The following is a 27,881-nucleotide window of genomic DNA, read 5'->3' as shown; positions in this document are numbered from 1 at the left end:
GGAAATGTAGGTCAGTATTTTTAGCTTAGTTAATAGCACTATGAAATTCAGAATATCCAGGCAAAAATACCTGTCAAATTTAGTTAAAGATTGAAGACAAATGAATTGTTCACATCATATAAAATGCTACATTTCGTTATGATTATGCTTGCCTATGGTGATCACAATGTTTACCTGCTTATATGCACACATTTGCATACTGCCTCCATATGCTTTATTACCATCAGTTTCTACAGTTTACACTGTGGAGCAGTAGTAAGCCATTTCATGTTTACAGAACACTATTAACCCATTTTGCCTCTCTTTGTTTTTTAGGCTCAGCCTATTGATGTGGAGCTGGTGAAAAAGAGTCTTGGCAACAAAGCCACTTTTAGCCCAATTGTTACATTAGAACCCAGACGGAGGAAATTTCACAAACCGATCACCATGACAATTCCAATCCCCAAGAGCTCCAACACTGATGGGCCAAATGCCATGTTCAGTGGGGAGACCCCCACTCTACGTTTGCTCTGCAGTATAACAGGTAACATGGCAAATAATCTGAGCTATTATAGTAAAGTTCTTGAAATTATAACAACTTAATACCTGTTAAAAAACCCATCTGTTTTATTTATTGTGAACCACTTATAAAACACCTAAAATCATAACTTATATTGTTTTTTATTGGTGTATGAACTGCTGTCTTTGCTTTTATCCATTAAAGCGTTTTTTTTTAATATAACCATTCTATTATTAATAGCATCAAATTTGATGTTACACCTCATGTAACTTGTTGTGTGTTTTAGGTGGAACCACACCTGCACAGTGGGAAGACATCACCGGCTCCACACCACTCACCTTTGTTAACCAGTGTGTTTCCTTCACCACCAATGTTTCAGCAAGGTAAATTGGCGACTCTTTTGAAGGTTGTTGGTGTGGACTGAAGTTGTTTTGTAAGCTCCTTATTTAGTCTTCTGGTTACTAAATGCTTTTTACTGACTGAAATTCACAGGTTCTGGCTTATAGACTGCAGACAGACCCAGGAGTCTGTTAATTTTGGGACACAGCTCTATAGAGAAATCATCTGCGTACCCTACATGGCTAAGTTTGTCATCTTTGCCAAAACGCTGGACCCCATTGAGGCACGGCTGCGGTGCTTCTGCATGACAGATGACAAGATGGACAAAACCTTGGAACAGCAAGAAAACTTCACCGAAGTAGCTCGCAGCCGAGACGTTGAGGTGCGGTTAATGAATACTTAAAATGAGGGAAATCTTTGAGAAAAGGTTTTATAGGATAAGAAATGATAGAAGACAATTTTTATTGACAACTAAATACAACCAAGATTTTTTTTTTTTTCCTAATGTTGTACTAAAAGATGATCATATTTCATATCATTTTCACATATTATCTACATACAGGTGCTGGAGGGAAAACCCATATATGCAGACTGCTTCGGAAACCTTGTACCCCTTACCAAGAGTGGACAGCACCATGTGTTCAGTTTCTTTGCTTTTAAAGAGAACAGACTGGCACTCTTTATTAAAGTATGATCATACAACAAGCTAACATTTCTGAAGTGCCTTTTTGGATCGTTATGGATGTGTTCTAAATTCAATAATGTCTCCAATGATCAGATTCGTGACACTGCCCAGGAGCCCTGTGGACGATTGTCCTTCACTAAAGAACCACGCACATACCGAAGCCTTCATCACAATGCCATCTGCAACCTTAACATCACTCTTCCAACATACTCAAAAGTGAGTGTAAATATCTAAAGTGGAACAATTATAATTGGTTTATATTCTATGAATGCGTAACTAGGAAGTATGCATTCTTTCTAGTAGCATAGAGACTTGAATGTTGTTCTTTTTATTCTCCTTAGGAGTCTGACTCAGATCAAGATGGGGAAGATGAGGTATTTAAATGTTTTGTGTGCTGTTTCAAATTAAAAAATATTAAATCACAAGGCCATAACAATGACTGTTAAATTATTTCTTTTCAGAGTGAGAAGAGTGAGAAGAAATGTAAGTTTTTATTCAGTGATATTTATTCCAAATTTAAAAAACGTGTATATTAAATTTTTAGACAAAAACAGAAAGATTAGATACATACCTTTAACTGAGACCAAATTTTGTTCAGTTATTTGTTGTAAAGAAATCTAAATCTTAGAACAGTCCATTAACTGACATTTCATTAACTGTTGGTTGCTAAGTGTGATAGACTAGTGTGAGAACCGTGCTTCTTGTCTGGCTCCACTAACAGTGTGTAGTAACATGTTTTTTGATGGCAGCTATGCTATGGCTGTGTTCCCTCACTGCAGACTTTACTAACCCTCTCCATCTCTTAGCATTTTTCATTTTTCACTGGTTAGATTTTTCTAACAGCCAATCATTGGTTAAGGTCAAAACAATACTTTTTTCATTTTGGCTTAAAATGACTTTGATTAATTCAATTTAAGAACTTAGTCAATTTAAGAGCACAATTATTTTGGTCCTAACAAAATATAAAAAGTATTCATTTTGACCTCTTTTTGTTTGTTTGCATGCGTTCATCTGTTTTATTAGCAGCATGTTAAAAATATTTATTTGCCCTACCCAGAAATACAACCCAAAAATAATAAAAAAAGCTTTAAAATAAATTCTGAAAATAAGATTAAGCCAATATAATAATATATTAAAAAAATTATGTTACACTTACTTTGAATGATTTTACTGCACACTTAATTAACCTGTCACAATGTCACAAGATATCCTGGAAGATACTTGAATGGCCTTTTGTATCTGAGTTACATTGAAATTTTCAGGCTGGACTTGCAAAACGCAGTGGCAGTACTCAAATCTAAGGATATTAGTAAAGTGGAGTCCTTTGTCCATAAGGAGATGCATCATGTTTGCAGCAGATCATGATGACTAAATGGTACTCTACTAAAGATGCTTTAAGGAATTGAATAATTTTGAAACTATGATAGTCATTCAAATTTTCCAATAATTAAACTTTCTTTATTAGCTATGCTGAGCTGTTTAATTGATTATTTGACTTTTTTTTACTGTAAACAGCTGCTAGGTTGTATAGTTTGGCAAAAAAAAAATTTTACTGACAAATAATTTTTATTTTAATGTAGCTTTGTTGGATAGATTATGTCCAATAAAATTAAAGTAAATTTAAATGAAGAAATCATTATTTAGTTGTTAAAAAAAAAACTTTATGTTTCAATTTTCTCTAATTTTGGGTTGCATTTAATAAACAATACCATCTTGTTTGTTCTCTAATTCCGACTATGTACAAAACTGTATTCTAACTAACATCACACATTTTATCTAATCTTCCTTGCACTGAATGCTAGCTGCAAGTGAACATTTCCCCACTTTCATTTGTTTTATTTTACATTGCAATCATTTCTTTGTATGGGCCATAAAGTCACAAAACCGTAACCTTTTTCAAATTAACTATTGTCTAATATAGATCTGCAGTTCTTCTAAATAAAAATATAACTATGCTTTTCACAACAGGTATCGATCTATGATGCTACTTTTGTCTTGAGCTGAGATTGATGCTTTAAAACAGCAAATTACCAGTGACATAGAATTGCTTGGTTTATACAGCACCTCCTTTTTCAGTTGCACTGTAATTCTCTTCTATTCATACCTAAGATGTAATATTATAGTCATACATGACTATTTCAAAAGTAGGCTTGACGATGTTTGCTATTCTGTCGTGTCTGTTCATTTCACATGTAGGTTTCTTTGTTACATCTGTGCTTTTTTATTTTGTTCATGTTAGATTCCAAAACGTGTAGAAAACACAACAGATTCTCATTGTTCCTGTCTACATTTTACCTGCCTTATTTTTTTTCTCCTGTTGGCTTTTGCTTATGCTGTTGCTCCTCTTTTTTATTTCAAACCTTTCTGGACTACTACCCTGTTGGGCCTTTTATCCAAGATTTTCTTATCTTCTGCCCTGTCAGACTTCTTCTTTCACTGTCAACTGAAGATGGATATTTAATGGCATTGTCTTGATGACGATTTTCTAATGTCTCTCTTTCCCACTTGATTTGTCCCATATGTTATCTTCCCTTTTTGGTTATTAAACTTTTTGTCTTTGAAGATGATGAATCTGAGTCTGAGACATTCTCACTGAGAACTAATCAACCACTTGATCCTGCAACTCTTGCAAGTCCAGACCTTCTATCTGACATATCAGATGTCAGAATATCTGCAGTATTTCCAATAGATGTCTATGAGGAGAGAGCTAGAGCTGTAGTGCTGGTTGAAAAAGAGTCATTTGCTGCAGTGGAACACTTTAAAGATAGATCTGCAAAGACTGGAGATATTCAAGAAGAGAACCTCATTTATAGCAGTATGTCAGTGAAAGAAAGGACAGCCATGGTCTCGAAAGTCAGCACAGACATGGGAGAAAACTTTGAACCTGCTGTGAGACGTAGTTCACAAGAAGACCTTGTCCAAGACACATCTGGTCAAGATACTATATTGCAAACAGCACTACAAAGCAAACAGCGTCCCCCAAATATCAAAAAACCTATAAGGAAAAAGCTTAGAGAACGAGAGCTGTCTAGGTGTAGCAGCTCTGAGGGGGAGCTGGAAAGGGTGAGCTCTGAGGAATCTTTGGATGGCGACGTTATTCTTGAAGAGAGCGTTTCAGCTAGCTCAGTTATTCAGCCCCCTGTTTCTCCTTTAATTATTGAGACACCGATAGGGTCCATAAAAGACAAGGTTAAGGCTTTACAAACCAAAGTTGAACAGGAGGACATGCAAAAAACTAGTCAAGGTGTAGCATGTGCAGAGAAATCTTCCATCATCCCAATGAAACGAGACGATGTCATGCCAGAACTTCCACAAGTTCCCAAATCCCCTAAATCTCCTAGATCTCAGACAGAAAGATTAGAGGAGACTATGTCAGTGAAGGATCTAATGAAAGCCTTTCAGACTGGACAGGACCCATCAAAATGTAAATATGGGCTTTTTGAGCATAAGGCACTACTTTCTTCTCACAGTGAAACATTGAAATACAAGCTTACAGATACCGAAGAGACACTCACAACAGAGCAGAGTCCAACCTATGAGATTCCTGTCATTTTCAGTCAACAGGAGGATGTGAATAAAGTGGATAAGATGGACATGAAAGACGAACAATTTAGCTCAATCAGAAACACGACTGAGAAGACCATACTGATATCAGAAAGACCTTCCAATGGTAAAACAGTAAAGTTTTCTGATACAGTTCAATATGACTTTGGAAATGAGAGCCCACTGGCAGAGTGCAGAGACAAAGAGCTGCAAGACAAAGAGACACTGTCTGTGAAGGAGAGGATGAAAATGTTCCAATCAGAACAGGATTTCCCACAAAATACCACAGGACTTTCACAACACAAAGACATAGCGTCTTCTAACACACATTTTGTGTCTGAATCTGAATCCCAGGACCAGAGCCTCACAGTTCTTAGTCCACAAGATGACCCCATCTTATATGACAGCACAGAAGATGAAAGAGCAGATTTTGTGCGACGTAAATCTGAGGAAGCAGCAGTTTCAGATGGTTCTCTTTTTGGAAAAACAGCTCCACGTCCTGATTCTGTTAAAAGCGAGACAGTACATATCTGTTGCCAAGGTGAGGAGCAAGGTAAGCCCACTGTGTCTGTGAAAGAACTAATGAAAACATTCCAGGACCCTTCAGCTGAACATGGACACATTCAAAATATTAAAACCAGTGATGTTGCAGCTCCTCAAACACAGAAGGATATTCCAACCCTTACTCCAGTTCACCAACCAGTAAACAAAGAGAACAAGTTTAAAAATGAATCTCAACAAAGTTCTGATGTGACCTATTTTAGAAATACTGATGAAAAAATGGAGAGGATGGATTTCAATGATACAAATATTAGCCTTAAGAAAGAAGCGTCAGATTTGTCAGAGGAAAGCCCAGGGAAAATGCAGTTAGATGGATCCTTCTTAAGCACTTTTAGGAGTTTATCTGAGGAAATGCAAATCAGCCCTGATCGCAGACCTTCTGAGGACTTCAGTGCTGACATAAAGGCTGAACTGGAAGAAAATCCCGAATATCAGCTGTTTAGACAGACTCATACAGTTTCAGATGTCAATTATCAACCGTTGGCCCTTGAAGGGGACGAATCACCTGGTGACTTTGACAGTCCTTGCGATGTGGGAGACATCAGCTCCGACCTTCCTGGGACACCCAAGGATGAAATCTCAGACAAGAGTGTTGATTCCTCCTTTTCTAGGTCAGGAGAAATACAAACTTGTGACACCCACCAAAGTAGAAATAAAAAGACTTTTAGTCTTTCAATAAGTGAAACCAAAGAAGAAAAGAATATTTTTGAGGCAGATGTATTGGCTGATTATGAAAGCAACATATTTTATAGACAAATTGACATAGAAGAAAAAGAAGCCATCATCAGGGACCCAGGACTTCAAGAAATCCAGACGAAGAAGAAAACATCTTACCAAGCATCTGCAGCAGAAAAGGACATGCAAGGGACACTGTTGTTAATGGGAAAGGATTTGGATCAGTGCCCACAGATTAAGTCTTTTGAAAAACATAAAATTGATCAGGAGTGTCAAGAAACAGATGTACTTGAAGAAACAGATGAAGACATTTTAGCATCAACATCTAACGAAAATAAAAAAACATCGATGGGTGAAAGAACACAAGTTTTGACAAAGGAAAATATAGTTATGGGGGCAGGTGAAAAACGAAAGAGTGAACTGGAAAAAGACCAAACATATGAAGATAGTGAAAGTAGTGCATCTGAAAACACAACAGAGGAAATTGGCCATTTGAGGTTGATACAAGAATACAAAAGAGAAGGAGCAAGTTTACAACAATCTGAAACCAAAAAAAATGTGTCAGGTATGTTTTCACATGTCAGTTCTGATGTTCATGAATACATTAAAGAAGCGCCAGTGGGAAGAAAAAGCCATCTGGAAGATGTTCTCCATGAGCAAGTAAAACTGTCTAGAGATCATTCAGAAGAACAAATGGAGGAAAAGAAAAACTCAGAGACTGCTGTGATTTCACCGAAAGAACAAAGAACTATTTCAGTTTTGGAGACTCCATGCCAACAAACTCATACGGAAAGAAAGATATATCCAGAATATTATGTATCTAAGAAAGATACGACAGGCATGTTGTCACATCTCAGCAGTGACCTAGCAGAATATCTCAAAGAAAAGCCAATGATGAGACAAAGTCATTCTGAGGAAGATCTAATAAATGAGCAATGCAAAGAAATAAAGCTAGTAAGAGATTTTTCAAGCGACAGAGAGGAAAACTCGGAGACTCATGTAGTTCAAGTCAAAGAACAAATAGTGTTTGAGACTCAGATTGAACAAGTTTGTGATAAGAGAAAAGGAAGCCCAGAAAAGCCAGTAATTGAGAAAGATATGTCAGGCATGTTGTCACATCTGAGCAGTGACCTGGATGAACTTGTCAAAGAAACACGAGTGACAAGACAAATAAATCTTGTGGAAGATCTGGTAATTGAGAGCTTCAAAGAAACAAAACTTTCAAGAGATGATTTAGAGGGCAAGACTGAGGAAAAGGTAAATGTTCAGACGGACCAGGTTGTAATCAAAGAAGAAACAAAAGCATCTGACCCAGATGCCAAAATTGAACAAGTTTATGTGGAGAGAAGAGGAAACCCAAAAAAGCCAGCAATAGAGAAAGAAATGTCAGGCATGTTGTCACATCTCAGTAGTGACATGAATGAATATATCATCAAAAAACCATTGACAAGTCAAAGTCATCTTGAGAAAGATCTGATAAATGAGACATGCAAAGAAATAAAACTTGCAGGAGACGATTCAGAAGACAAGATTGAGAAAATAGAGAACCTTGAGACTAAACCAGTTGTAGTCAAAGAACAAACACAAACATCTGTATTTGAGAATGAATTTGAACAAGTTTACGTTGAAAGAAAAGGAAGTGCACAAAATCCAACAGTCATGAAAAATATGTCAGGCATGTTGTCGCATCTCAGTAGTGACCTGAATGAATATGTCAAACAAATACCGATGACTCAACAAAATCTGCCTGAAGAAGATCTGGTCAGTGAGAGTTGCAAAGAAATAAAACTTTCAAGAGATGATTCAGAGGACAAGACTGAGAAAATGGAAAATGCTCAGATTGACCAAGCCGTAGTCAAAGAACAAACAAAAACATCTACTTCAGATGCCCAATTTGAACAAGTTTATATGGAGAGAAAAGGAAGCCCACAAAAGCCAGTTATTGGGAAAGATATGTCAGCCATGTTGTCACATCTCAGTTGTGACCTGGATGAACATTTCAAACAAATACCAGTGACAAGACAAAGTCATCCAGAGGAAGATCTGGTAAATGAGAGCTGCAAAGAAACAAAACTGGCAAAAGGTGATTCAGAAGACAAACCTGGGGAAGAGGAAAATGTCACGGTTGACCAAGCTGTAATCAAAGAACAAACAATACCATCTGTTTCAGAGACCCAATTTGAACAAGTTTATGTCAAAAAAAGAGAAAGTCCACAAAAACCAATAATCATGAAAGACATGTCAGGCATGGTGTCCCATCTTAGTAGTGACATAGATGAATACGTCAGACAAATACCAGTGACAAGACAAAGTCTACTTGAGGTAGATCTGGTCAATGAGAGCTGCAAAGAATTAAAACTGGCAAAAGGTGATTCAGAAGAGAAGCCTGGGGAAGAGGAAAATGTTAAGGTTGACCCAGCTGTAGTGCAAGAACTAACACAATCATCTGTTTCAGAGGTCCAATTTGAACAAGTCTTCACAGAGAGAGAAGGAAGTTCTCAAAAACTAATCATGAAAGATATGTCAGGCATGTTGTCACATCTCACCACTGACCTGGATGAAAATATAAAACAAATGCCAGTGTCTCAACAAAATCTGCCTGAAGAAGATCTGGTCAATGAGAGTTGCACAGAAATAAAACTTGCAAGAGATGATTCAGAGGACAAGACTGAGAAAATGGAAAATGCTCAGACTGATCCAGCCGTAGTCAAAGAACAAACAAAAACATCTGTTTCGGAGGCCCGATTTGAACAAGTTTATATGGACAGAAAAGGAAGCCCACAAAAGCCAGTTATTGAGAAAGATATGTCAGGCATGTTGTCACATCTTAGTAGTGACCTGGATGAACATTTCAAACAAATACCAGTGACAAGACAAAGTCATCCAGAGGAAGATCTGGTAAATGAGAGCTGCGAAGAAATAAAACTGGTAAAAGATGATTCAGAAGACAAGCATGGTAAAGAAGAAAGTGATCAAGCTGACCCAAATGTAGTGCAAAAACTAACACAATCATCTTTTTCAGAGGCCCAATTTGAACAAGTTTATATGGAGAGACAAGGAAGCCAACAAAAGCCAGTAATTGAGAAAGATATGTCAGCCATGTTGTCACATCTCAGTTGTGACCTTGATGAACATTTCAAACAAATACCAGTGTCGAGACAAAGTCATCCAGACGAAAATATGGTAAATGAGAGCTGCAAAGAAACAAAACTGGTAAAATATGATTCAGAAGACAAGCCTGGGAAAGAGGAAAATGTTCAGGCTGACCCCAATGTAGTCAAAGAACAAACAAAACAATCTGTTTCAGAGGCCCAATTTGAACAAGTTTATATGGAGAGAAAAGGAAGCCCACAAAAGCCAGTAATTGAGAAAGATATGTCAGGAATGTTGTCCCATCTCAGTAGTGACCTGGATGAACATTTCAAACAAATACCAGTGACAAGACAAAGTCATCCAGAGGAAGATCTGGTAAATGAGAGCTGCAAAGAAATAAAACTGGCAAAAGGTGATTCAGAACACAAGCCTGGGGAAGAGGAAAAGGTTCAGGCTGACCCAAATGTAGTCAAAGAACAAACAAAAACATCTGTTTCAGAGACCCAATTTGAACAAGTTTATATGGAGAGAAAAGGAAGCCCACAAAAACCAGTTATTGAGAAAGATATGTCAGGCATGTTGTCCCATCTCAGTAGTGACCTGGATGAACTTTTCAAACAATTACCAGTGTCGAGACAAAGTCACCCAGTGGAAGATCTGGTAAATGAGAGCTGCAAAGAAACAAAACTGGTAAAAGATCATTCAGAAGACAAACCTAAGGAAGAGGAAAGTGTTCAGGCTGACCCAGATGTAGTGCAAGAACTAACACAATCATCTTTTTCAGAGGCCCAATTTGAACAAGTTTATATGGAGAGAAAAGGAAGCCCACAAAAGCGAGTAATTGAGAAAGATATGTCAGGCATGTTGTCCCATCTCAGTAGTGACTTCGATGAATATTTCAAACATAAACCAGTGACAAGTCAAAGTCATCTTGAGGAAGATCTGGTAAGTGAAAGCTGTAAGGAAGTAAAACTTGCGAAAGATGATTCAGAAGACCAGGTTGAAGATAATTTAAGTTTAGCTTCTTCATCACATCTCAACATACAGGGGTCTTTTCAAGTTTCAAGTACTCATAGCACACTAAAACGACCATCTGATTTAGGCAGCCTTCAGACTCAGGGGTTTGATGACTCAGATCAGGAACCATGCCATCAGGATTCATTAGAGTCCAGTCCTCTTATGGAAGACAGATCATCAAAGTCTCCCGATTCCATTGAGCCAAGCCCCACTAAAGAATCTCCATGTCAAGACTCTCTTGAAGGAAGTCCTACTCAACCAAAGGAACAACCATTTCAAATGCCAGTACAGACAGCTGTGTATGAAGATTATGCTTCCCAGCTCAAAGCTTGTTTTGCTTCTGATAAATCCATTTATACAGAGGAATCTGGCAACACTACACAAGAAAACATGACTGTAATCCCACAAGTGGATAGTAAAGTGATGGATGATCAGTCTACACATGAATTAACTGGGTTCAGTATGTGGTCAAACGAGGGTGTTCACACACTCATTAGGCAAGACTCTCTTGGTAGTAATGACAGTGAGAATGACACCACCAATAAACAACACACTCCAGAAGAGGAGATGTTTAAAATAGCTGTAAAGATCAAAACATTTGATGAAATGGAACATGAATCCAAAGTGAAGAAAGACAAATTGGTAGATGTCCCTTCTCTATCTGATGAAAGTGCAGTGGATCTAAATTTTGGCCCAGCTACAAGGGCTTCCTTAACAGATGTGCTACACCAAAGCTCTGAAAACCAAGTAGCAGAAAGCTCTAATCAGCCAGTTGAAAATTCACTGTGTGTAATTTCAAGTCAGAAAGAGGAACCTGAGAGAAGTGTCTCTGTGCCCCAAGTAGCAGAAATACACAAAGACATGAGAGAAGGTGTGAGTTCTCAAGTAGCAAAAGCACCTTTTCCCTGCACTGTGAGAAATGAACATACCTTATCCAGTGGCTTTGCAAATGAGACAGTATTAACAGATGATTCAGAGTTTAACAATGAACCCCAGGACTACGGAACTATTGAAGTAGAAGACGTCACATTATGTTGCAGTTACGATGATGTGACCTTAAGGGAACATACTGAGGGTGAGCAACAAGTGCCTCTTGACACTTTGGAGGACACAACAAAACCTGAAAAAATAATTGTGCAGACACCAGGTGGGGAGAAAAGCCCCAGTCCATTTCAGTTTCAGGAAGGAAAGCTATTTGAAATGACTCGGGGTGGAGCTATTGATATGACAAGAAGAGCCTTTGATGAGGAAGAGGAATCATATTCATTCTTTCATGTCGAGGAATATCCAGTTGAGGAGGCTGTTTTGGAAACAACTGCTTCAGACACAACTCTTCAAGGGACCCCAAGATCACAGCTAACTCCAGATATCTGTGATGTAACATCCAGTCCTGAATCCAAAAGTACGACAAAAGCCTCTCTTGAAAAGTCAAAGCTTGAGAAATCGCTTCAAAATGTGGATCTGTGTAGCCTTACAAACCCCAACCTTACCTCTCCAAATGCTTTTACAGATATTTCAACAGAGGCTGAAAGTCTCAAAAACCTTGGGCTGGACTATCTGGACAGCACAATAGCTGACCTTCAGCTAGATGCATCTGCTGAATCTGAAAAGAATTCTTTAGATTCCTCATCATCTGATGATGATGATGAGCTTGATGAAGATGAAGACCAATGCTCAGTCATAGAAATGAGAAATCATCAACGCTCACCCCCACCCCTGGATTTCAAAGAAACCCCCAAAGATAGAGAGGAAATATCAGTGAGAGAACCACAGCTTTCAGAGCTTGTTCAAGTTCGAGAAGCAGGAGAAATCCTAACTTTTAGTCGTAGAACTAGATCTGAGGATAACACAACTAAGGCCTTTAGTAAAGAAGGTAGGAGTTATTCTGAGAGTACTCAACCCTCTAATATATTAACTATTCCTCCTTCCAAACCTACTACCATTATCCAGGAGAAAGCTTTAGCTGATTGGATTTCTTCAAGTTCTCCTCCAATAAATGAAACATCTGTGAGGTCTTCTTTAGAGACCGATGAAATGAGCAGCACTAGTCACATGAGTTCAGATTCTGTTATATTTACATATGACATCCCAGCCTCCCAAAGTTCAGATTCTGATGGCAGTCAGTTGCCAGTTGTACATCCATCCTGCGGAACAGAGGATGTGTTTGAGTCCAGGCCTGCCTGGGATGACACAGTGGAAACTCAGATGCAGAGAATCGGTGATGATCAGACTCCAGAATTTACATCAGGTATGGTTTGAGATGAATTAGGCTTTTGATCTATCTTCTCTCTTCAGCAACGAGATCCGTTTTTTTTTTTAGAGAAGATTCTCTCCATTACCCATTTACTGTTATTTTTTCAACATTGGGATTTGTTTCTTCCCATTTTATATTGTTGCCATATTTTGTTTGTGTCCATGTGCACGTGGGTATTACATTTGGTAAGTTATTGCTGTGTCTGAGGACAAAGCAATTCTAAGACTGAAACTAGAAAATTTTGATACAAGTCTATTGCAATGTTGGGATTATGTACTAATAACCCACTTTTACTAATGTTAATCAACTCAGTGAACCATTTGCATATATTGACTGACACATTAACAACACTGCTTACACTAATGGCCAACAAGCATGTTTGGTTTTGTTTATGTGATTAGGTAGTAACTGTGCATAAGCAAACCAAGTTTTGTGTTATCATCCATATAGACATCACATGTCCTCATTGACGTTACAGCCTATAGCATAGATTCCTCAGGAAATCACATTTTGTATTTATCCAGAATGATATTTTATGTAATGTGTTTATGTTGCATTTACTGTTAAAAAGAGTTGGCGTCTTCATTAGCTGGACATCTCCATTTATGTTTTGGCTATGATTGAATCTTTTAGCTGACTGGCAGGATGACACTGACAGGAAAGAAGAAACTTTAGCAATCATTGCAGATCTTCTTGGCTTCAGCTGGACTGGTAAGCCATTCATTTTCTACAGCTATTTACTGCTACAAAGAAACGATGTCAATGCATTGATAGCAAACACAATAGATTCTTTTTAGAAACATGTTTATGGATTTAGTAACATAAATGGAGCAGGGCACATTAACCGTCTGCTTTATTAACTAAACCCTACTGGCACCAAATTGAGGCCCTGTCCCGTTTGGCATCTGAACTTTTTTTTTTTTTTAATAGAATTTATTCATTTCATTTAAAACAAAACAGATGCTATACATACAAAAAAAAGAATATACAAAACACAAATAAAATGAAAGGTAGCAGAAGAAGAATAAAATTCTTAATATCTGCCCCTTTTTTCCAAAATAAACAAATTCAAACAATGATAGTTTTCAATTAATAAAACATAACAAAAAAGAAACATCAACTCCTTCTTGTGCAACAATTGCTATGATTGCACATTATACAATTGTATATGTCTTCAACAACTTAACTTTTATCATTCTCTTAAATATATCTATCGAGCCAGCATTTTTATAATCACTTTCCAGATTATTCCACAATCTTATACCTTGTACTGATGTACATCGGTCCTTCAAATTTGTTCGAATCTTGGGCTTTACAAACATTTCTATACCCTTAAGATTGTAATTACTTACTCTCTTAACGAAGTTTAATTGCATATTAAGAGGTAATAAGCTTTTATGAGCTTTATACATAACCTGCAAAATATTGTAATCAACCAACTCATAAAATTTCAATAATTTCAATTGACAAAATAAAGCATTTGATGGGTGATTATAATGTTTTCTGGTGATACATCTTATTGCTCGTTTCTGTAAAATATAAATGGGATTTGTAATTGTTTTACATGCTTTCCCCCAGACTTCAATACAGTAAGTCAGGTGTGGAGCAATTATTGCATTATATAACATAAATAAAGCTTTGTCATGAAATAAATTCCTTACTTTATACAATACTGCCATGGATCTTTAATTCTTCATAGCATAGACATTCACAAAACACCAGCATTTTTGGTTCATATTCCTCCATAGCATCATGTTGTTACTGCAGATTTATTAACTATACAATTACTGTGATGTTCTTGTTCCACCATATCACAAAGAATACTCTACTGGATTGACAGCTAGTGATTGTGTGTCTATTGGATTACTGTAAACTCACTGCCATGCCATGTTTAAGAAACAGACTTGAGAAGATTATATTAATATGTTAATACATAATTTAACAAAGCCTATAACCAGCATGAGTACATGCTGGTTATAACCAGCATGTACTCATGCTGGCATGTACTTTCCATTCCTTATAACCAGCATGTACATGCTGGTTATAAGGAATGGAAAGGGTTTGCAACAACATACTGTCCATTTGCACCAAGGGGCCCAAAGTTTGTCAAAAAAATATATCTTCGCACCATTACATCACTATCAGCAGCCTGAGCCTTTGTTTTATGTACTTTTGTATATGTTTTAGCTTTTCTTTCTACTGTCTTGAACCAGTGTGCTCTTTCTTATTTAACGTTTAACATCAATAAAGCAAAACCAGCTGTTTCTACAATGCACAGCTCAACCGTCTGGGAACAACAACCATACCAGCTTTAAAGCCCCTTAAATCCCCGTAAATCTCCTTTTATACCCATTCTGATGCTCAGTTTGACCTTTCCCAAACAGCCTTCAACCTGTGTTGAGACTTAAATCCATTAGGTTTCTTCCATGTAATCTGTTGATTCATTATCAGTGTCAACATGCAATTTAATATGTACCTAATGATGTGACCAGTGAGCCAAAAGTTGAAAAAATATGTTTACGTACACTGTGGGCTTTTTTTCATTAATTTTAGGTCAAACTAAATGTTTCATGTTTTAAGGTAATTAGGTTTAGCTAAATTATTTATATTCTCTAAATATTAGTCATGAAAGATCAAAATGATTTTGGAGAAGAAGTTTACACTAAAATATTATGCCTTTAAACAAATTGGAAAAGCCCAGATAAAAGTGGCTTCGTAAGCTTCTAATCCTTCTGCTATTTTACAACATTTGAATTGATTGGAGGGATATCTGAGGATGTATATGTAAGTGAACATCTCAAACACACAGCTTCCTTCTAGGATATAAAGGAATATTAAAAGAAATATTTTAATATGAAAATGTCAGGTTGTCAGAGAAGGACCTATAGTCCTCCAGAAGTCTGATTCATCTGTACATATAATTTGTAAATGGCTGAAGGTGCCGTTTCATCTGTAGTATGCAAGTAAAAAGAATGAGAACACAGAATTGTCGTAATTTTATTTTTTTCTAATTATTCTGGTAATTAGTAACTACAAATAGATAACATGAGATGTTTAATCTGATTTAATGGCAGTCAGTGAGTGAAAATGTTTGTTTTCATGCAGTGCATTTCAATGTCTACTTTTAAATCAATGTCATATCTATGTCCACATTACCAAAACAAAACTCACTGTATTTACTACAAGTATGTTTCTTCAACCTTTTTGTCTGTTCCTTTGTTTTTAATAACATCAGAGCTGGCAAGGGAACTGGAATTCAATGAGGATGACGTTCAGCAAGTCAGAACAGAGAATCCTAATTCCCTGCAAGAGCAGAGCCATGCCTTGTTGCAACGATGGGTTGAACGTGAAGGCAAACACGCTACAGGTATTTACCTTTAAAAATTGTATTACATGTTTTAATTTGAACATTTCTAGTTGGGTTTTTTTTTTTATGGCAGTTATTTTTACAAACTTTAGGCACTGCACATTTAAGACACCAGAAGCCAGATTTGTTGCGTTACTGCTCAAAAAGTAATTTTTTTCTTAAGTTATTTTTTAAGTCACTCTTGCCATCACATAGTTGTTAACTGAATGTGAAAGAACATGTGATGTTTCTTTGTCAGTGAGAATACTGTAAATACAATTGCTAAACATTGTTAATGTGCAACAAAAGCATTGCAAAGGCTTATTGGAGTTGGTCTATTGTTGTTATTTCCTGGGACCTAGTGAACGCATACAGGAATGTTGTTTCTGTTGTATTCCTGCTAGGAGATTGTCAAAAAGAATTTCTTAATCCATTATCCACAATTCTTAATGTTTAAACAAAATATATGTTTTTTCTGCAGAGGATAGCCTGATAAAAAGACTAACGAAGATCAATCGGATGGACATAGTCCATCTTATTGAAACCCAGATGAACAAGTCAGTTCAAGAGCAAACATCAAGGACATATGCAGAGATAGAAAAGACTCTTGACCACAGTGAAGGTAACAGAACCTTTAAGTCATTTCAAACACCTAGCTCTATTATGTATGTTAACATGTACTTTAATCCAGGGTCTATTTTTTCCAGTCTCAGTAGCTCTATCTTCAGTGCAAGAGGATACAGACAGCCCAAGAATTGTGAGGAGGGTAGAGTCAGACCGCAGACCACCCCCAGCTGTGTCTGAAGAAGACCTCTCAGTTGCCTCCTTATTGGACATTCCTTCATGGGCAGAACCTGCAGGACAAACTCACTCAGAAAGCATGCACGGAGACTTATTGGAGGAGTCCGAAATCCCACAGTAAATCAATAATTAGAATTATTATTGACTCAGCAAAATTGGTTGGAATTTAAATGTGAACTGTTTCTACAGACATATGGCATATAATTTAAGAAATCCCTCTTAAAACTTTAGAACACTTAAGTTTGCAAGACAAATTAAATGTCAAGTTTTCCAACTTAAAATAATATTATATTGTTATGATAAGCCTATTGTTATGATAAGCCTATTGTGGTCCATCCCCTCTCAAAATCTGGATTTTTCATTACATTCCTAGTAATTATCTATTCATGATGTTTGAATCTTGTAATCAAAACCATGCTGTTTGGCCTATTCTTTTCTCCCAACAGTGAACTGAACCCTAATCTGTGGACCTCAGAGGATGTGATTGCACAAGAATCCACTAGTCACTCAGATGAGCAAGTAAGTACACAAGTCAGTACAAAAGAAGCAACACTGAAGAGCCAAGCATCTCAGGTGAAACATCAGCAAGTTTCAAGTTGTAATGAAGGGGATTGCCTCAGATCTGGCCAAACTGGCCTCTCATTCAAAGGTGACTATTGTCAAACATCACTGTTGATGCAGTGTGTTTGTAAGGATATGGAAAGCAAGTCACCAGAAGTTATGAAGGGACCATTATCCATTTCTATCAGAGACTTCAGTTTGAGCCTGTCTGAATCAGACAAAGTCGAAAGTGACTTTACTGAGCTTTCTGATGAGTTCAACTGCACTCCCTTGCTTGGTATTACAGAAGTGACTAGAACTAGCCAAAGAAGACTCTATGAACCAATATCACAAACCATGGTAACACAGTCAACTCTGGCTCAAGATGACACCACAGATGTAGCACAAAAAAGTATGGCACCTCAGAAGGAACCTGATGATGTACTACATACTAATTACAAGATTCCACATGTTTCAAGTTTGGACTTGGAAGTAAAAGCTGTCAAGTCATGCAAGAACAAAAATCCAAAAGACCAAGTACAAATGGATGATATACCCTTTATTGATGAAGATGACATTAAGTCCAGTGAATCTGTTTTCAGCATGGTGAAATCTGACAAAAAACTGAAAATTCAAACTATTATGCCATATAATCATCCAAAGTGTACTTGCACTCATTTGACATGTGACTCAACTGATAGACGTACTAATTTATGTCCTTTTCCAGAATATAAAGATACTGACACTAAATCTAAAACATCCCACACTCCTGAGCTGGATATTACTCCCTCAGGTTTTTTCTCACACATTAAACCTGAAAATGATAGAATAACTGAGACTTCACAATCTGTTGTTTTAGATTTCTGCCCTTTCACTCCTAATTATTTGGTGTCTAAGGAACAGCATGACTCATTTTCACCAATTAGTGAAGTAGACCCTTTCAAAGATGACATATGGATGACAAACACAAGTGTGTCCAGGCAATCATCTCCTGAATCTGTCATGTCGATTAGCGATTACAGAGCAATGTCACCTGATTCTCCACTAGGTACCAAATGGTTTTTACCTGTAGACTTTTCCAACACATGGGAAGGCTGTCGAGAACTTTCTGCAATGTCTGACAGATGTAGCTCAACAGACATTAATCAGATTTACAATGAGAACACATTGCACACACAGACATCTGAAGATGAACAAAGAATATGTCCAGAAGAGTTCACAGTGCCTGTGATTTCAACTTCCTATTTTTCAGAGTCTTTTGAGTCATGGAATTGCAGTAGGCCACTGTCCTCAAACTCTCAAGCAGCTAAGCTTTCTGAAGCTGTTTCAGATGTTTCACATAAGAGGATAGAAAGAAAAACTCTCTCACCTGTGTCTTCAGAAATTGAAAGTGATGATACTTTAATAGAGTTTACATTACTTGATAGAAAAGTATTTTCACCAGAATTATTAACCTCTAATCAAGGAACAGAGAGAGGTTGTAGACCATTTTCGCCAGAATCTCAGTCCTCTCAGTGCAGCTTCTCATTTCTTGATCTCATATTCTCAGAACCAACTCGCTCCCAACTGAGGAGTCAATACTGTGATTACTTCTTACATTATTCAGGAGAGAACCAAACATCCCCACCAATGATCAAGTGTTTTCATGCTATTATGCACAGTGAGAAGTTGTATCCAGATATATTCTTGAAAAAACAATTAGACAATTCAGATAGTCAGTCTCCAACAAACTGGACCATGTCAAATGATAATCTTCCGTCATATTTTCCATGTGTACAATACAGTGTTCAGAGATGTGTAAATTTAAAATCCTCTAGAAGTGCTCCTATGCCATATCCTAATGACTGGACTAGAGATCAGATAGAAGAAAAGGAAAAACAAAGAGCACCTGACAACATAAGTGAAGAAGTGTTTTGTGAAAGTGAAAAGTTAAAATCCTCATATTTAAGAAGTGAAAAAATAAAACTCGAAACACCAAAGGATAGAAAAGAATCTAACATGTGTTCCTGGAATTCTGTTCTTGAGCCACAGTCCTCTAAAATGGTATCAGTACTAGGTCAACAAGAAATTGATGTGGCAAATATATGGCAAACAGAAGGTATGGATGCAGATCTGGAGGGAGACTCTGCAGAAAAGGGAGCTAAAAAGAAAGACACAAAAGCATATAAAACAAATAATTCTGTTGAAACAGCAACAATGCAAAAACAAATAAAAGTCTTTGAGCTGGTAACAAAACCAAGATATATATTACATTTTCAGAATACACCCGAAACACTGTCAAACAAAAGATTATCAATATTTGAGGAAAATGAGACTGAAGAAAGTGTTAACAATTTTAATCATACAAAGATAACTGAAGAGATTGAAAACAAACTGCATTCAACACTCTCTTGTTCTCCTGATTTAGATTCCAAATACTCTAGTAAATTGGTAACTTTCCCTGAAAGAAATACAGAGACCACGCTTTTGACATATGGCCATTACAAAATTTCAGGTGTAACAGTAGCTTCTTCTCCACCGCTCTCTATATTGAGGCCTCTGACGTGTGCAGAGGTTGTTCGAGGTATTTCCTTAAAATCACAATCAGAATCTTTATCGGATCTCGGGGAGTTGTATTCAGAAGATGATTCATCTACTTTCCAAGCAGAAGAGCTATCCAGCCCTCTAACTGAGGACGATTTGCTATCTAAATTGAGCAGACATTCTCCTGAATCAATGGGATCTTGCAGTGACTTTAGGCTGGTGTCTTCAGATTCGCCAATTCCTGATTTCAGATGTTATGTTGAATGCAGTGCGGAGTTAACAAGACTCAGGTCATTTACACCAGAATCTACATTGTCAGATTGGGAAGGCACTGATTTGTGTCTGAAAAGTCTTTTTCAGGACAACAGACGAGAGTCCCCTCAATCAGTTGTGTCAGACTTTGAACTGGATAAGTTATTCAGCAGAACTTTGTCCCCAGATTCTTTGTCTTCTGAATTGGATTTTTCACAGCTGAATGACCGGTTGGGCGATTTAAGAGCATCCTCACCAGAATCTGTAGCAGCTGGTGAAGCTCAGACTTGGTCTCCTGTTCTTACATCCCGTCAGTCACATGGTCAGCACTGTAACTATTATCTACCGTACCGAGGAAATAGGCCAGTGTCACCTCTGTCTATACTGTCTGACGTGGAAGACTCTGACTTTGGTCTCTATGACATGTTTGTTGACAACCGAACAGATTCACCAGATTCACTTCCTACACAGTCTAAGCAATCGGGTGTAGTTGCTACTCAACTGCTCTCTATAGTGAGACCTCTGACATATGCAGAGGTTGTTCGAGGTATTTCCTTTAAATCACAATCAGAGCCTTTATCAGATCTCATGGAGTTGTATTCAGAAGATGATTCATCTTCTTTCCAAGCAGAAGAGCTATCCAGCCCTCTAACTGAGGTCGATTTGCTATCTGAGTTAAGCAGACATTCTCCAGAATCAATGGGATCTTGCAGTGACTTTAGGCTGGCGTCTTCAGATTCGCCAATTCCTGATTTCAGATGTTATGTTGAATGCAGTGAGGAGTTAACAGGACTCAGGTCAATTACACCAGAATCTACATTGTCAGATTGGGATGGAACTGATTTGTTTCTGCAAAGTCTCTTTGAGGACAACCGACGAGAGTCCCCTCAATCAGTTGTGTCAGACTTTGAACTGGATAAGTTATTCAGCAGAACTTTATCCCCAGATTCTTTGTCTTCTGATTTGGATTTTTCACAGCTGAATGACCCGTTGGGCGATTTAAGAGCATCCTCACCAGAATCTATAGCAGCTGGTGAAGCTCAGACTTGGTCTCCTGTTCTTACATTCCGTCAGTCACATGGTCAGCACTGTAACTATTATCTACAGTACCCAGGAAATAGGCCAGTGTCACCTCTGTCTATACTGTCTGACGTGGAAGACTCTTACTTTGGTCTCTATGACATGTTTGTTGACAACCGAACAGATTCACCAGATTCACTTCCTACACAGTCTAAGCAATCGGGTGTAGTTGCTACTCAACTGCTCTCTATAGTGAGACCTCTGACATATGCAGAGGTTGTTCGAGGTATTTCCTTTAAATCACAATCAGAGCCTTTATCGGATCTCGGGGAGTTGTATTCAGAAGATGATTCATCTTCTTTCCAAGCAGAAGAGCTATCCAGCCCTCTAAATGAGGACGATTTGCTATCTGAGTTAAGCAGACATTCTCCTGAATCAATGGGATCTTGCAGTGACTTTAGGCTAGTGTCTTCAGATTCGCCAATTCCTGATTTCAGATGTTATGTTGAATGCAGTGCGGAGTTAACAAGACTCAGGTCATTTACACCAGAATCTACATTGTCAGATTGGGAAGGCACTGATTTGTGTCTGAAAAGTCTTTTTGAGGACAACAGACGAGAGTCCCCTCAATCAGTTGTGTCAGACTTTGAACTGGATAAGTTATTCAGCAGAACTTTATCCCCAGATTCTTTGTCTTCTGATTTGGATTTTTCACAGCTGAATGACCGGTTGGGCAATTTAAGAGCATCCTCACCAGAATCTGTAGCAGCTGGTGAAGCTCAGACTTGGTCTCCTGTTCTTACATTCCGTCAATCACATGGTCAGCACTGTAACTATTATCTACAGTACCCAGGAAATAGGCCAGTGTCACCTCTGTCTATACTGTCTGACGTGGAAGACTCTGACTTTGGTCTCTATGACATGTTTGTTGACAACCGAACAGATTCACCAGATTCACTTCCTACACAGTCTAAGCAATCGGGTGTAGTTGCTTCTCCACTGCTCTCTATAGTGAGACCTCTGACATATGCAGAGGTTGTTCAAGGTATTTCCTTTAAATCACAATCAGAGCCTTTATCAGATCTCGGGGAGTTGTATTCAGAAGATGATTCATCTACTTTCCAAGCAGAAGAGCTATCCAGCCCTCTAACTGAGGACGATTTGCTATCTGAGTTAAGCAGACATTCTCCTGAATCAATGGGATCTTGCAGTGACTTTAGGCTGGTGTCTTCAGATTCGCCAATTCCTGATTTCAGATGTTATGTTGAATGCAGTGCGGAGTTAACAAGACTCAGGTCATTTACACCAGAATCTACATTGTCAGATTGGGAAGGCACTGATTTGTGTCTGAAAAGTCTTTTTGAGGACAACAGACGAGAGTCCCCTCAATCAGTTGTGTCAGACTTTGAACTGGATAAGTTATTCAGCAGAACTTTGTCCCCAGATTCTTTGTCTTCTGAATTGGATTTTTCACAGCTGAATGACCGGTTGGGCGATTTAAGAGCATCCTCACCAGAATCTGTAGCAGCTGGTGAAGCTCAGACTTGGTCTCCTGTTCTTACATCCTGTCAGTCACATGGTCAGCACTGTAACTATTATCTACAGTACCCAGGAAAAAGGCCAGTGTCACCTCTGTCTATACTGTCTGACGTGGAAGACTCTGACTTTGGTCTCTATGACATGTTTGTTGACAACCGAACAGATTCACCAGATTCACTTCCTACACAGTCTAAGCAATCGGGTGTAGTTGCTACTCAACTGCTCTCTATAGTGAGACCTCTGACATATGCAGAGGTTGTTCGAGGTATTTCCTTTAAATCACAATCAGAGCCTTTATCGGATCTCGGGGAGTTGTATTCAGAAGATGATTCATCTTCTTTCCAAGCAGAAGAGCTATCCAGCCCTCTAAATGAGGACGATTTGCTATCTGAGTTAAGCAGACATTCTCCTGAATCAATGGGATCTTGCAGTGACTTTAGGCTGGTGTCTTCAGATTCGCCAATTCCTGATTTCAGATGTTATGTTGAATGCAGTGCGGAGTTAACAAGACTCAGGTCATTTACACCAGAATCTACATTGTCAGATTGGGAAGGCACTGATTTGTGTCTGAAAAGTCTTTTTCAGGACAACCGACGAGAGTCCCCTCAATCAGTTGTGTCAGACTTTGAACTGGATAAGTTATTCAGCAGAATTTTGTCCCCAGATTCTTTGTCTTCTGAATTGGATTTTTCACAGCTGAATGACCGGTTGGGCGATTTAAGAGCATCCTCACCAGAATCTGTAGCAGCTGGTGAAGCTCAGACTTGGTCTCCTGTTGTTACATCCCGTCAGTCACATGGTCAGCACTGTAACTATTATCTACAGTACCCAGGAAAAAGGCCAGTGTCACCACGTCAGTCTATACTGTCTGACGTGGAAGACTCTGACTTTGGTCTCTATGACATGTTTGTTGACAACCGAACAGATTCACCAGATTCACTTCCTACACAGTCTAAGCAATCGGGTGTAGTTGCTACTCAACTGCTCTCTATAGTGAGACCTCTGACATATGCAGAGGTTGTTCGAGGTATTTCCTTTAAATCACAATCAGAGCCTTTATCGGATCTCATGGAGTTGTATTCAGAAGATGATTCATCTTCTTTCCAAGCAGAAGAGCTATCCAGCCCTCTAACTGAGGACGATTTGCTATCTGAGTTAAGCAGACATTCTCCTGAATCAATGGGATCTTGCAGTGACTTTAGGCTGGTGTCTTCAGATTCGCCAATTCCTGATTTCAGATGTTATGTTGAATGCAGTGCGGAGTTAACAAGACTAAGGTCATTTACACCAGAATCTACATTGTCAGATTGGGAAGGCACTGATTTGTGTCTGAAAAGTCTTTTTGAGGACAACAGACGAGAGTCCCCTCAATCAGTTGTGTCAGACTTTGAACTGGATAAGTTATTCAGCAGAACTTTGTCCCCAGATTCTTTGTCTTCTGAATTGGATTTTTCACAGCTGAATGACCGGTTGGGCGATTTAAGAGCATCCTCACCAGAATCTGTAGCAGCTGGTGAAGCTCAGACTTGGTCTCCTGTTCTTACATCCTGTCAGTCACATGGTCAGCACTGTAACTATTATCTACAGTACCCAGGAAAAAGGCCAGTGTCACCTCTGTCTATACTGTCTGACGTGGAAGACTCTGACTTTGGTCTCTATGACATGTTTGTTGACAACCGAACAGATTCACCAGATTCACTTCCTACACAGTCTAAGCAATCGGGTGTAGTTGCTACTCAACTGCTCTCTATAGTGAGACCTCTGACATATGCAGAGGTTGTTCGAGGTATTTCCTTTAAATCACAATCAGAGCCTTTATCGGATCTCATGGAGTTGTATTCAGAAGATGATTCATCTTCTTTCCAAGCAGAAGAGCTATCCAGCCCTCTAACTGAGGACGATTTGCTATCTGAGTTAAGCAGACATTCTCCTGAATCAATGGGATCTTGCAGTGACTTTAGGCTGGTGTCTTCAGATTCGCCAATTCCTGATTTCAGATGTTATGTTGAATGCAGTGCGGAGTTAACAAGACTCAGGTCATTTACACCAGAATCTACATTGTCAGATTGGGAAGGCACTGATTTGTGTCTGAAAAGTCTTTTTGAGGACAACAGACGAGAGTCCCCTCAATCAGTTGTGTCAGACTTTGAACTGGATCAGTTATTCAGCAGAACTTTGTCCCCAGATTCTTTGTCTTCTGAATTGGATTTTTCACAGCTGAATGACCGGTTGGGCGATTTAAGAGCATCCTCACCAGAATCTGTAGCAGCTGGTGAAGCTCAGACTTGGTCTCCTGTTCTTACATCCTGTCAGTCACATGGTCAGCACTGTAACTATTATCTACAGTACCCAGGAAAAAGGCCAGTGTCACCTCTGTCTATACTGTCTGACGTGGAAGACTCTGACTTTGGTCTCTATGACATGTTTGTTGACAACCGAACAGATTCACCAGATTCACTTCCTACACAGTCTAAGCAATCGGGTGTAGTTGCTACTCAACTGCTCTCTATAGTGAGACCTCTGACATATGCAGAGGTTGTTCGAGGTATTTCCTTTAAATCACAATCAGAGCCTTTATCGGATCTCATGGAGTTGTATTCAGAAGATGATTCATCTTCTTTCCAAGCAGAAGAGCTATCCAGCCCTCTAACTGAGGTCGATTTGCTATCTGAGTTAAGCAGACATTCTCCAGAATCAATGGGATCTTGCAGTGACTTTAGGCTGGTGTCTTCAGATTCGCCAATTCCTGATTTCAGATGTTATGTTGAATGCAGTGAGGAGTTAACAGGACTCAGGTCAATTACACCAGAATCTACATTGTCAGATTGGGATGGAACTGATTTGTTTCTGCAAAGTCTTTTTGAGGACAACCGACGAGAGTCCCCTCAATCAGTTGTGTCAGACTTTGAACTGGATAAGTTATTCAGCAGAACTTTATCCTCAGATTCTACGTCTTCTGATTTGGATTTTTCACAGCTGAATGACCGGTTGGGTGATTTAAGAGCATCCTCACCAGAATCTATAGCAGCTGGTGAAGCTCAGACTTGGTCTCCTGTTCTTACATTCCGTCAGTCACATGGTCAGCACTGTAACTATTATCTACAGTACCCAGGAAATAGGCCAGTGTCACCTCTGTCTATACTGTCTGACGTGGAAGACTCTGACTTTGGTCTCTATGACATGTTTGTTGACAACCGAACAGATTCACCAGATTCACTTCCTACACAGTCTAAGCAATCGGGTGTAGTTGCTTCTCCACTGCTCTCTATAGTGAGACCTCTGACATATGCAGAGGTTGTTCGAGGTATTTCCTTTAAATCACAATCAGAGCCTTTATCGGATCTCATGGAGTTGTATTCAGAAGATGATTCATCTTCTTTCCAAGCAGAAGAGCTATCCAGCCCTCTAACTGAGGTCGATTTGCTATCTGAGTTAAGCAGACATTCTCCAGAATCAATGGGATCTTGCAGTGACTTTAGGCTGGCGTCTTCAGATTCGCCAATTCCTGATTTCAGATGTTATGTTGAATGCAGTGAGGAGTTAACAGGACTCAGGTCAATTACACCAGAATCTACATTGTCAGATTGGGATGGAACTGATTTGTTTCTGCAAAGTCTTTTTGAGGACAACCGACGAGAGTCCCCTCAATCAGTTGTGTCAGACTTTGAACTGGATAAGTTATTCAGCAGAACTTTATCCTCAGATTCTTTGTCTTCTGATTTGGATTTTTCACAGCTGAATGACCGGTTGGGTGATTTAAGAGCATCCTCACCAGAATCTATAGCAGCTGGTGAAGCTCAGACTTGGTCTCCTGTTCTTACATTCCGTCAGTCACATGGTCAGCACTGTAACTATTATCTACAGTACCCAGGAAATAGGCCAGTGTCACCTCTGTCTATACTGTCTGACGTGGAAGACTCTGACTTTGGTCTCTATGACATGTTTGTTGACAACCGAACAGATTCACCAGATTCACTTCCTACACAGTCTAAGCAATCGGGTGTAGTTGCTTCTCCACTGCTCTCTATAGTGAGACCTCTGACATATGCAGAGGTTGTTCAAGGTATTTCCTTTAAATCACAATCAGAGCCTTTATCGGATCTCGGGGAGTTGTATTCAGAAGATGATTCATCTACTTTCCAAGCAGAAGAGCTATCCAGCCCTCTAACTGAGGACGATTTGCTATCTGAGTTAAGCAGACATTCTCCTGAATCAATGGGATCTTGCAGTGACTTTAGGCTGGTGTCTTCAGATTCGCCAATTCCTGATTTCAGATGTTATGTTGAATGCAGTGCGGAGTTAACAAGACTCAGGTCAATTACACCAGAATCTACATTGTCAGATTGGGAAGGCACTGATTTGTGTCTGAAAAGTCTTTTTGAGGACAACAGACGAGAGTCCCCTCAATCAGTTGTGTCAGACTTTGAACTGGATAAGTTATTCAGCAGAACTTTGTCCCCAGATTCTTTGTCTTCTGAATTGGATTTTTCACAGCTGAATGACCGGTTGGGCGATTTAAGAGCATCCTCACCAGAATCTGTAGCAGCTGGTGAAGCTCAGACTTGGTCTCCTGTTCTTACATCCCGTCAGTCACATGGTCAGCACTGTAACTATTATCTACAGTACCCAGGAAATAGGCCAGTGTCACCTCTGTCTATACTGTCTGACGTGGAAGACTCTGACTTTGGTCTCTATGACATGTTTGTTGACAACCGAACAGATTCACCAGATTCACTTCCTACACAGTCTAAGCAATCGGGTGTAGTTGCTACTCAACTGCTCTCTATAGTGAGACCTCTGACATATGCAGAGGTTGTTCGAGGTATTTCCTTTAAATCACAATCAGAGCCTTTATCGGATCTCGGGGAGTTGTATTCAGAAGATGATTCATCTTCTTTCCAAGCAGAAGAGCTATCCAGCCCTCTAAATGAGGACGATTTGCTATCTGAGTTAAGCAGACATTCTCCTGAATCAATGGGATCTTGCAGTGACTTTAGGCTGGTGTCTTCAGATTCGCCAATTCCTGATTTCAGATGTTATGTTGAATGCAGTGCGGAGTTAACAAGACTCAGGTCATTTACACCAGAATCTACATTGTCAGATTGGGAAGGCACTGATTTGTGTCTGAAAAGTCTTTTTGAGGACAACAGACGAGAGTCCCCTCAATCAGTTGTGTCAGACTTTGAACTGGATA

At 38.8% G+C, this 27,881-nt stretch overlaps 1 protein-coding gene across 9 annotated transcripts in view; it reads left to right on the top strand.

Moving 5' to 3' along the window:
* Window positions 1-27,881, top strand: part of ank2a (ankyrin 2a, neuronal) — a 79,010-nt gene that overhangs the window by 37,800 nt on the left and 13,329 nt on the right. For all 9 annotated transcript variants that reach the window (XM_081608896.1, XM_081608894.1, XM_008417070.3 and 6 more), the window contains 13 exons: window positions 316-523; window positions 786-882; window positions 992-1,220; window positions 1,401-1,526; window positions 1,617-1,739; window positions 1,865-1,897; window positions 1,985-2,006; window positions 4,087-12,660; window positions 13,300-13,377; window positions 15,902-16,033; window positions 16,494-16,634; window positions 16,720-16,930; window positions 17,260-17,332. In XM_081608896.1, coding sequence (XP_081465022.1) covers window positions 316-523; window positions 786-882; window positions 992-1,220; window positions 1,401-1,526; window positions 1,617-1,739; window positions 1,865-1,897; window positions 1,985-2,006; window positions 4,087-12,660; window positions 13,300-13,377; window positions 15,902-16,033; window positions 16,494-16,634; window positions 16,720-16,930; window positions 17,260-17,332 — 10,047 coding nt within the window. The remainder of the gene's footprint in view (window positions 1-315; window positions 524-785; window positions 883-991; window positions 1,221-1,400; window positions 1,527-1,616; window positions 1,740-1,864; window positions 1,898-1,984; window positions 2,007-4,086; window positions 12,661-13,299; window positions 13,378-15,901; window positions 16,034-16,493; window positions 16,635-16,719; window positions 16,931-17,259; window positions 17,333-27,881) is intronic.

Source organism: Poecilia reticulata, chromosome 1 (genome assembly GCF_904066995.2).
Source record: "Poecilia reticulata chromosome 1, P_reticulata-male-v2, whole genome shotgun sequence".
NCBI lineage: Eukaryota > Metazoa > Chordata > Actinopteri > Cyprinodontiformes > Poeciliidae > Poecilia > Poecilia reticulata.
This window is presented reverse-complemented; position numbering and strand designations above follow the sequence as displayed.